The sequence below is a fragment of the Mus caroli genome, chromosome 8 (genome assembly GCF_900094665.2).
Source record: "Mus caroli chromosome 8, CAROLI_EIJ_v1.1, whole genome shotgun sequence".
Taxonomy (NCBI): domain Eukaryota; kingdom Metazoa; phylum Chordata; class Mammalia; order Rodentia; family Muridae; genus Mus; species Mus caroli.
In genome coordinates, this window is record NC_034577.1 from 86,153,936 (window position 1) to 86,165,124 (window position 11,189).

Consider the following 11,189-nt stretch of genomic DNA (forward strand, 5'->3'; position numbering starts at 1 on the left):
CTGATAAGGGGGTTGCTGGGGACTGAACTCAAGAACATGAAGTTGTCAATCTATGAGCCATTTCTTCAGCCTCTTTTTTTTTCCCCAGATTTTATTTTATATGTAGAGTATCTTACCTGAGGGTTCTGCTTCCTATCTGTGGGAATATTGGGGAGGGTATTTTGTTTGTTTGTTTGTTTGTTTGTTTGTTTGTTTGTTTGTTTGTTTTGACGGGGTCTCTCATAGTCCTGGCTGGTCTAGAGCTCCCTTTGTAGACCAGACTGACCTCAAACATACCTACCTGCCTCTGCCTCCCAAGTGCTGGGATTAAAGGTGTACTTCATCATGCCTGACAGGAATACTTACTCAAATCCAATTGCTGTTGTGTGAGAAAACCCAAACACCTCCAGAAAGCCTGTATGGAGAGGGACTGACACCCTTCCCCAAGCCACTACCCCACCACCACCACAATCCTCACCAACTCCCAGCCGTGAGCCACCACTAAGTTGCCACCCACCTGAGCTCAGTGAAAGCCATCTCAAGCTCCAATGCAACCAAATAGAAAAAAGATGTCCTTGCCAAGACCTTCCCAAAATGCAGATTAATAAGTAAATGAAATGTTTTAGTTCACTAGGTTTCTCGGGAGAGGAGGGGTTATAAATAGCAATAGGTAACTAGTGGAGATAAAATTTTCATTCCTTTTCTCCTTGGATCCATGATTTGGAATCAGCAGGCAGTTCATGTATGTATTCAGAAGTAAATAGGATATAGAAAAAGGGTCTAATAGGATCTTAGCTGTCTGCTCTGAGCTGTCTAACCAGTGCTCAATGGAACAGAATTTTTAGATGCTTGTCCTAGTTTGCTTTTCAGAGCTGTGACAAAACACTAATCAAAACCAATTTGTGAGAAGAAAGGGTTTATTTTGCTTCCACTTCCATACAACAGTCCATAACTGAGGGAAGTTGAGATAGGAACCTGGAGGCAGGAACTGAAGTAGATAACGAAATGCTGTTAACTGGTTTGTTCTCCATAGCGTGCTGAGCTTCCTTACATAGATCCTACACCTGCCCAGATATGGCACCACCCACAGAGGACTGGGCCTTCCCTCAATCATTAAAATAATCCACATTCAAAACCAGGAGGTGATGGCACATGGCCTTTAATCCAAGTGCTTGGAAGGCAGAGGCAGGTGAGTCCAAGGCCAGCTTGATCTACAGAGTAAGTTCCAGGACAGCCAGGGTAACACAGAGAAACCCTGTCTTGATGAAAAAGACAGACACACACAAAATCAACTGAGTTCCCTTCTTTCCAGGTCACTCAGGTCAAGCTGACAAAAACCCTACCAGCACACCTGTCTTCACTTGACACTGCCCAGGATACTCTGATCTTCCAGTGTCTCTGAAATCATCTTGGTTCCTGATGCTGTCCCAATCCATGGACACACATTTTATGTCCATTCCAAAATGATTCAGATTGACCATGTAACCCTAATTCATACCATAAATTTTCTAGTTATGTACTACACATTTGGCTAAAAGTTATCAGACCACCAAAGAGGCATGCTTAAAAGGGGGGGGGGGGGGAGGCGGGGTGGCAATCCCAGGAAACCTTTCTTCATGGTGTGGCAGTTTTAGAGGGGACTTTCTCCAAAGCAGTTATTCAATTTCTGATTACATCTCTCTCAGTGTTTGTCAACATTTTTGTGCTGCATAATTATCCAAGGAACCACTTACTGCCTAATAATTGTTTACGGGTTTGGTGCGAGTAAGCTGGCAGCAAACTCACTATGTAGCTGAGCAGGTCTTGAATGCCCTTACACCTCCACCTTCCAAGTGCTGGGAGTACAGACGCATGCCACAACGCCCTGCTTTTGATTTGAAGATCACAAATTAAGTTACAAGTCATCCACTTAATGCCGTGGACCCTTCCATATTTCCAAGAAGTAACTCTAGTAAATCAGACGTCTGCATTATCTAGGACAAACTATGAGACTGGCTTTCGAGCAATTTGGCTATTTCTAACGCTCTTAAAACACGGTTTCAACTACCTGATCTTTACAATTCCTAAATTGAAAATGAAGAAACCGAGGCTCTTGGCTCCCATTCTTTCATCCAGAAAAAAAAAAAAAAAAAAAAAGTCGACTGACTGCCACCATTTTTTGCAGTCTTCTGCGTGAGACCAGGAACCTGAGGCTGTGATTGGCTGCTAGAACCGCGGGTAACCATAGTGACGGGAGGCGGGGCTGCGAGCTCCGCCTGCCCTAACACACCGGCGGGGTGGCCCCGCGAGAGGCTGGCGGGCGCTGGGCCCAGCCAGGAGCTGCAGCCCTGTCCTCGCGCGATCGCCGGGCGGGGCGTGGGTGCGGCCTTCTGCGGGCCCTAGATGCGGTTGAGGCCGCGCGGGCCAGAGAGGAGCCCGGCCCGGCGGCGGGCGCGGTAGGAGGCGGCAGGGCCGCGGGCCCGGGCCGGTGACTGCGGCGCCCCTACGATGGACGCCCTAGAAGAAGAGAGCTTCGCGCTGTCCTTGTAAGTGAAGCGGCCAGGGTCTGCTCGACCTCGGCCTGCGGACGTCCTCTGGGTTGCGGGCTGGCCGGTCGAGGCTCCGCTCTAGCGGGGCGTTTTCTTCCCGTGTCCACCACGGGCATATGTCACAGATTACCAGCGCTTCCATCACAATCCTCTGGTCTCAATCGTGGCCGTTAGCAAAAACCCAGAGGCCTTGAGCTGCCCAGGCTGGCGGCGGCCTCACCGCCTGTCTAAAGCCACTCCTGACCAGTTACCCCCTAGGCCGGTGCTGCTCCCGCGTGTGGTCACACTCACCAGCAGATAGGTGTGGCGTTAAGAGCCAGGATGCGGTGAGTAAATCCCGCGGGTAATAAACGCGGAAGTCTGAAGATGTGCCGCACCAGCCTCAGCTACCCAAGTTGTTGGCTGCTTTTGTACTTGTCATACGGGTTTTCGTCACGAGTGTTTTCCTGTGTTTGTAATTTCTGTACTAGACAATAATCCTTGATTGGTGAAACTGAGTGATGGGAGGTTCATTTTTATGCACGTTGGGAATCTTACATTTTAAAAAATGCTAGTGGGCTTTGTTGTGATTGCCTGGTGTGTGCAAGGCCTTGGGCTCAATGCCCTTACCCACAGAAAACACAAGTTCAGCTCAAGAAATAACTATTTGGACCGGCAACTAATCCTGATGTGTTTTTTCAGCTCCTCCGCCTCTGATGCAGAATTTGATGCTGTGGTTGGATGTTTAGAGGACATTATTATGGGTAAGTTTCGACACTACTAAGTGACTTGTGCCCCTCTAGTTCCTATGGTCAATTCCTTGATTTAAATCAAGTAGACCCTTGCTTTACAACAATTTTTTTTAATGTATTCATTTACTTGTGTGATGGATCGTGGGTGGGGTTGTTGCCAGGAGACTATGGCTATGTGGAGCTCAGAGGACAACTTTGTGGAGTTGGTTCTCTCCTTCCACCTTCATGTGAGTTCTGAGGGTTGATCTCCGGTCACCCTCCAAGCCATCTCAACACCCCAAACCTCTGCTTATAAGGGCATGCAGAGAAATAAATTTGAAGAGTTGATTTTCAAAACACTGAAATTTTAACACACCACACAATGTAATAGTAAGCAAGCCATACTGAGCTTTGTTGTCTTTATAAACAATCTATGGGTCAGCAAGATGGCTCAGTGTGGGTAGAGGCACTCACCCACAAGCCCGACAACCTTAGTGTGATCCCCAGGATCCACAAGGTGGGACTGGCTCCCTAAAGTTGTCTTCAGACTTCCATACACAGGCTGTAGCAGGCATGCGCCTACTCGAAAACAAAATAAGTAAAATTATAATTTAAAGAAGAAAGAACCCCAAACCTAGTATGTGGCACACCTCTGTCGTCTCAGCACAGGTGGGTGGAGGCAAGAAGATAGGAGAGTTCAGGTCCTGGCTCTGCCCTCTAAGCTCTCATGCCTTTTAATTAATGGCCATTGATTGAAGGTTTCAGAGGAGACCAATTTAGGGAAACCAGTTAACTGGCAGATAGGACAGAGCTCTTGGCCAGGCTTCAGGTGATATTGACCAATTTTATTTCACACAGGCAGTAAGAAAATTTGTGGTTGTTATATCGTTTTGAGCTTTAACATTTTCATGCTATAGGACAGAACATAAACCCTAACCCTATACAGCACTTGTCCATGCAGGAAACTGGGTGTCAAATCTCATTGGCTCTCTTCATTTTCTTTTGTTGTTGTTTGCCTTAGGGTTTCTATTCCTGCACAGACATCATGACCAAGAAGCAAGTTGGGGAGGAAAGGGTTTATTCACCTTCATTTCCACACTGCTGTTCATCACCAAAGGAAGTCAGGACAGGAACTCACACAGGGCAGGAACTTGGAGGCAGGAGCTGATGCAGAGGCCATGGAGGGTGCTGCTTACTGGCTTGCTTCCCCTGGCTTGCTCAGTTTGCTTTCTTATAGAACCCAGGACTACCAGCCAGGGATGGCACCACCCACAATGGGCTGGGCCCTCCCCCTCGATCACTAATTGAGAAAATGTCTTACAGCTGGATCTCATGGAGGCATTTCCCCAAGGGAGGCTCCTTTCTCTGTGATAACTCCAGCTTGTGTCAAGTTGACACACAAAACCAGCCAGTACAGTGTTGTTTGTTCTTTAGTTTCTGGTTTGTTTTTGATAGTGTTTTGTTTTTTAAGATTTATTTACTTATTTCATGTATATAAGTACACTGTCACTGTCTTCAGACACACCAGAAGAGGGAATTGGATCCCATTAAAGATGGTTGTGAGCCACCATGTGGTTGCTGGGAACTGAACTTAGGACCTCTGTAAGAGCAATCAGTGCTCTTAACCACTGAGCCATCTCTCCAGCCCCCTTGATATTGTTATTTGAGACAGGGTTTCTCTGTGTAGCTCTGGCTGTCCTGGAACTTTCTGAAGACCAGCCTGGCCTCAAACTCAAAGATCTATTCTCTTGGAATTAAAGGCATGGACCACTATGTATGGCTTGAAGCAACTGGGTCTCATGGAGGCATTTCCTTAACTGAGGCTCCTTCCTCTCTGATGACTCTAGTTTGTGTCAAGTTGACACACAAAACCAGCCAATACACTTTATATTCTTTGTTTTTTTGTTTTGTTTTGTTTTTCTTGGGTTTCTTCTTCTTTTTTTTTTTTTTCCTTTTTTCTTTTTCGAGACAGGGTTTCTCTGTGTAGCCCTGGCTGTCCTGGAACTCATGCTGTAGACCAGGCTGGTCTTGAAATCAGGAATCCGCCTGCCTCTGCCTCCCAAGTACTGGGATTAAAGGTGTGTGCCACCACTGCCCGGCCGCTTTATATTCTTGATGCATTGTTTTATTGGTTGGTTTGGTGTTGAGAGTTTTGTTTTTAGGGTCTAACGTCCAGGCAAGCCTTGATCTTCCTGTCTTCTTGCCTCAGGCTCCCAAGAACTAGGATTGCAGGCGTGGCATGGCAGAGGCAGGTGGATTTCTGAGTTCGAGGCCAGCGTGGCCTACAGAGTGAATTTCAGGACAGCCAGGGCTACACAGAGAAACCCTGTCTCGAAAAACAAAAAAACAAAAGAAAAAAATGAGTAAATGAAAATGTAATTTAACAAGCATGTTAAAGAAAGATACCGGATAGTTCTTCATGGGCAATTAGTGTATCTGTATGGCTCTTGCTGGCCCATGAGCTCTCTCTCTCTCTCTCTCTCTCTCTCTCTCTCTCTCTCTCTCTCTCTCTGTCTCTCTCTCTCTCTCTCTCTCTCTGTCTCTCTATGTGTGTGGTTTGCCCTTTTTATGTTTTGTTCTGTTTTGTTTTGTTTGAAACAAGGTTTCTCTATGTAGCCCTGTGTACCTGGTTTTCGCTCTGTATACCAGATCAGCTTCATACGCAGGTCCCCCTGCCTCTGCCTCCTGAGTGCTGGATTAAAGCTATGCACCAGCACTGCCTGCTACGGTGGGTAGCTGTAACCCAGCACTCAGAGTCAGAAGGATAGCTACAAGTCCAAGGCCAGCCTGGTCTATAATTCCAGGTCAGCCAAGAATATGTATTTATGGTAATCCTATCCCAAAAGCTAAAAATGAAACAGACACAAAGACATAAGCCCACAAGTACTTACTTTAAAAGGTTAACATTTTAAATTTTAGGTATATTTTACTAAATTTTAAATTGTACTAAATTGCAAATACATTTGCTAAATTGTATCAGATGATGAGTTCCAGTTATTGCAGAGAAACTTCATGGACAAGTACTACCAGGAATTTGAAGACACAGAAGAGAATAAACTCACCTATACACCCATATTTAATGAATATGTAAGTAGATCTGTTTCTCCTACCAGGAAAATTAAGATTTCTTTAAAATCTGAACTTAGATCTGTTATGCATAATTAATATATACTATTAAAAAGTTTAAATTAGAATAAAAAAAAATGTTATAAAGCATGGTGGCACCTGCAACCACCTGCCACTCAAGAGGCTGAGGCAGGAGGATGGCTTCAAGTTAGAAGCCTGCCTGAGCTACCTAATAAATTTCAAGTTAGTTTAAGTTGTTGAGCAAGATTATTTTTTTAATAAAAAAAAAAGTTGGCGCTAGTTTACTTTTTATATATGCCAGCACGGCCGGGGGATGGCTGATTAGAATCTGGTTTAGATCATTTCTCTCTTGCCAGATCTTGGAGCTATTCCTAAAGGGTTTTCATGAAGTAGTTGGTGAGCCTGCAACTTCTGGTTTAAAACAAGTTTGCCTTCAGCATGCCTTGCCCTCAGCTGTGATACCTCCCATGGTCTGCTGTGAAAGAACAGCGCCAGCCAAGCAGCCAGTGCGTAAAACGTAAAGACAAGGGAGAGAGCTGCTTCCATAGGAGTTGTCCTTGGATGTCCACATGCACACTGTAGCACATCCATGCCCACTCACATACATCATGTACCCAGTAGTGATAAGTAATATAAAAAGCATAGGGCTGGACAGATGGCTCCCAGAGGACTGCAAAGCAGCAGTGGCTCACAATTACCTGTAACTCTAGTTCCAGAGGATCTGACACCCTCTTCTGGCCTCTGCCGCCATCTGCACTCAGGGCTTATGTGTGTGGAGGTGTGCAGGCGCGCACGCGCACACATACACACACACACACACACACACACACACACACAGGGTCTCAGGTAGTGGCCAGAGGACCCACACCTCCCTGTCTCCGCTGTGTCCTGCAGATCTCCCTGGTAGAGAAGTACATTGAAGAACAGTTGCTGGAGCGTATCCCAGGCTTCAACATGGCGGCCTTCACAACCACACTGCAGTGAGTTGAGCCCGACTCTGGGTCTGTGCTTCTCATTTCCCTCCCCTAGACTGAAGAAACCCCACTCTCTCCTTGTCATCACTGAGAACACTGGGTGGCTGGGTCCTGAGTGGGAGTGGGAGGCCCTCTACACCTTTGCAAGGCTTTTTTTTTTTGGTTTTTTTTTTTTTTTTTTTTTTTTTTTTTTTTTTTTTTTTTTTTGGTTTTTCAAGACAGGATTTCTCTATATAGCCCTGACTGTCCTGGAACTCATACTGTAGACCAGGCTAGGCTGGCCTCGAACTCAGAAATCCGCCTGCCTCTGCCTCCCAAGTACACTGTCTAGCGGCTTTTTAAGAGATTTTTAAATGTATGTGTATGTGTGAGAGCCTGCATGAGTTTATGTGTACCGTGTGCATGCAGGACCCTCCAAAGGCCAGAGGAGGGTTTTAGATCCTCTAGAACTGAGTTGCAAGCAATTCTGAGTGTCCATAGGCTGCTAGAAATAACCCTGGGTCCTCTGCAAGAGTAGCAAGTGCTCTTAACCACTGAACCCTCACACCAACCACTTTTAGGGGCGATGGGGCCGGGGGACAGGGTCTCTTATAGCCAAGGCTGGTCACACACCTGATCCTTCTGCCTCCACCTCCCAGGTGCTGGTAGACATGCCCCACCATGCCTAGCCTATGCATCTTGAAGGGAGTCTGTCTTCCTGTTCATTCACAACGCCATCACTCTGTCTTTTGCAGGCACCACAAAGATGAGGTGGCTGGTGACATCTTTGACATGCTGCTTACATTCACGGATTTTCTGGCTTTCAAGGAGATGTTCCTGGACTACAGAGCAGTAAGTTATGACTGCTTGCCTACTTAGCCTCAAGGAACCACACAGAAATTAGAGGGCAGCACTATGAAGACAACTACCTGCCCTGCCTCCTCTGTCTTTTGTCCCCCGCCCCCTTATAATGGTTCATGTTAGTTTGGTGGCTTTTGAGAATATGTAGTGCTGCTCCATTCTGGCCAGGACCTTTCTATGTTTTGATGAAACAGGCTCAGGGCTTCCAACAAAGAAGTCTCATTATGTCACTTCATGCAGGCTCCTTTAAAAAAGAAAAAGGAGGCTGGGCGTGGTGGTGCACACCTTTAATCCCAGCACTCGGGAGGCAGAGGCAGGTAGATTTCTGATTTCTGGCCAGCCTGGTCTACAGAGTGAGTTCCAGGACAGCCAGAGCTACACAGAGAAACCCTGTCTCGAAAAATCAAAAAAAAAAAAAAAGAAAGAAAAAAAAAAAAAGAAAAAGGAGCCACCTTGTTTACTTCTCTATGCATTTATTGAGACAGAGTATTACTATATACCCTAGAATTTGCTATGTAAACCAAGCTGGCCTCAAACTCAGACATCCTCCTGCCTCAACTGCCTGAGAACCTGGATTAAAAGCATGGCACCATGCCCATTCCCAGTTAGTCATATTTTTAAATTTAGTTTATTATTTTTTATGTGTATAAGTGTCTGCCTGCATTTATGTCTGTGCACCACATACATGTATGTCTGGTGCCCATGGAGGCCAAAAGATCAGGTAGTATCCCCTAGGACTGCAATTAGTGACAGTCGGATGCTAGGATGTCGGAAATCAAATCCAGGTCCCCTGGAAGAGCAGTCAGTGATTTTTAACCACTGAGCCATTTCTCGGCCCCCAAGAAAGACTAGGGCCATAGTTGAGAGAGGAAATAGCCTGCTGTAAACCTCCTTGCCCCTCTCTGTATGTTCCTTGGCACTTCACACACCTTCCTGCTATCCCCACCATCCCCCCATCCCAGATGCTCCTGAGTCCGGAAAGCTTTCCCCATTCCTGGTGTCTTGAAGTTCTCTTGGTTTCTCCTGTAGGAAAAGGAAGGCCGAGGACTGGACTTAAGCAGCGGCTTGGTTGTGACTTCTCTGTGTAAGTCATCTTCTACGCCAGCTTCCCAGAACAACCTGCGGCACTAGGTCCCACCTTCACACAACCGGTGTGATTGACATGAGTTCACCAGACCAGCAGGCTCCGAGAAACATGGGCTAATGATGACAGGTGTATCCTGCAAAGACCCACTGTGCCACAGCCCTTTGTTCATGTGAAGTATTGATGAGTCCTGGAAAATACGACTGACCTTGCTGGCCCTTGTCCAGAAACTCCTTCCCTTAGTCCGTTACCCTCATGTTCCCTGCTCCAGGTGCTTCTGAGTGGCTCCTCAGGCACAGGCCTGGGTTGGCCACCTCACCTGGGGGCTATCCTCCAGCAACATGGTAGTGTAGTGTGTCAACAGTGTGGACACCACACTGTTATGAGCCCTTCATCCCGCAGGCTTTAGTGAGTATTTGTTCTCCCAGTTTTCACCTGGGTCCCTTCAGGCCTCAGCCTCAATGGGGCTTTTGTTTGGGCATGTTGATCTAGGGAGTTACAGACCAGCTGTCTGCCCTGGTTTCTGAATCTCCTGCGATTACAGCTTGACTGGCTGTGGGGATCCACTGAGAGAGCTGCCCTTTACCCACATGTGAAGATAAACTCCCAACCTTACATTAGCAATCCTTTCACCAGTGAGTCCTGCTGGTCTTGATGTAGCCCTACTGTTCTCTATGACTCTAAGCATTATTTTTAAGAAACTTATTTTTATAGATGAAAACTCAGGCTAACCTAGTGAGTATGATCTTGGGATGCCCATGATCAACCACTTAAAGATCAAAGTATTATATGCTGTGTGCTTTGTAGCTGTGAGTGTTGCGAGTGCAAATGTGCTTTCCGATGGGTTCTCCTTGCTGGGCACCAGAACAAACAGGCTGTGTGTTAGAAGTGGAGCNTGGCTCTGTCAGGGCAGCATGCGAGGTGTGCTTGTGCATGCGAGGTGTGCAGTCCTTCGTGTAGGCCAGTGAGCTGGGGTGGGGGTTATTGGGGGGTAGGGACTCTGCTGTTTGTTTTCATACAATCTCTCCTGCTAAGTTGATGCTCCCCTGATCCAGCTCAGCCTGGGGGTGGGGGTGGGTGGCAGGACACAGATTTCTGGTCCTCTGTCATCTTTGGTGGACTGCCACCAAACAGAAAGCATGTGTATCACATCTCTAGGAAGAAGAAGAAAACAGTTCAAGTCCTAATGCATACTTGTGACTTTAACTTTTATAGTAAACAGACTCCGTGCTGACTTTCCATGTGACCATTTGACTTTAAGGGATATAGGCTAAGCTCCGTGGTTTTTTTCTGTAGCTGTGTGTCACTTAGTACTTTTGTAAAATGAGTAAAATTTGAGGTGTTTGGCAAGAATAATCACTTGATGCGCATTGTCCATTTTAATGTAACTACTGACCTCCGGTTATTGTTGCTTTGGTCTTTTGAGATCAAAGGCCCTCTCTGGCCAGCTCTGTAACTGTCACCTCTCAGTGACCTTCCCCTTCCTGCCCCTCCTATAATCAGGGCTGCAGGCAGATGCTGAAAGCACTCAGTAAGGTTTGCTGCTCAGCCTGCCTGGTTAGAAAGAAGGAAGTGGACAAATACAGAGAGGAAATACTGGGGGCGGGCAAAGGGTCTGCAGAGGTGGCTCAGTGGCTGAGAGCCCTGAGTCAGTTCACAGCACTCACACTAACTCCAGCTTCAGGGGATCCAGTGCTCTCTTCTGGCTTCTGACACCCAGATAGTGCAAATACATACATGTAGGAAAACACTGCGCATACATGAAATAAAATAAAAATAATCTTTCAAAACAAAAAGACCCAGAAGGCAGGCAGACTGCAAGAATAGTTTAATATTCTATGTAAGTTTGCTAGTTTTGTGTGTTGGTCCACAAACTTGGACAGATGCTATGTGCTTCCTCCAATGATGCTACATCTGGCCCAGGGCAAGAAAGTTAACAGTCTGGCCCATTGTAGCCCATCACTGAGATGCTGCCTTCTATTCCCTA

The 11,189-nt window shown here is 46.5% G+C and overlaps 1 protein-coding gene across 2 annotated transcripts; it reads left to right on the forward strand.

Annotated features, from left to right (window-relative positions):
• The first annotated feature begins 2,207 nt into the window (after positions 1 to 2,207).
• On the forward strand, positions 2,208 to 10,561 carry Arl2bp (ADP ribosylation factor like GTPase 2 binding protein). 2 transcript variants are annotated; one of them, XM_021169736.2, is made up of 6 exons: positions 2,208 to 2,504; positions 3,189 to 3,250; positions 6,198 to 6,304; positions 7,199 to 7,284; positions 8,013 to 8,109; positions 9,148 to 10,561. In XM_021169736.2, exons 1-6 carry the CDS (start codon positions 2,467 to 2,469, stop codon positions 9,247 to 9,249), a joined length of 492 nt encoding a protein of 163 aa, XP_021025395.1. In that variant the 5' UTR covers positions 2,208 to 2,466; the 3' UTR covers positions 9,250 to 10,561. The 2 variants fall into 2 exon arrangements, with proteins under 2 accessions (XP_021025395.1, XP_021025396.1); XM_021169737.2 differs by lacking the exon at positions 2,208 to 2,504 and adding an exon at positions 2,649 to 2,833.
• The last annotated feature ends 628 nt before the right edge of the window (positions 10,562 to 11,189 follow it).

Coding starts and splice junctions, on each gene's coding strand:
- Arl2bp (XM_021169736.2), top strand. CDS start 2,467: ATGGACGCCCTAGAAGAAGAGAGCTTCGCGCTGTCCTT. Junction 2,505..3,188: donor GAGAGCTTCGCGCTGTCCTT/GTAAGTGAAGCG, acceptor GTGTTTTTTCAG/CTCCTCCGCCTCTGATGCAG. Junction 6,305..7,198: donor CACCCATATTTAATGAATAT/GTAAGTAGATCT, acceptor TGTGTCCTGCAG/ATCTCCCTGGTAGAGAAGTA.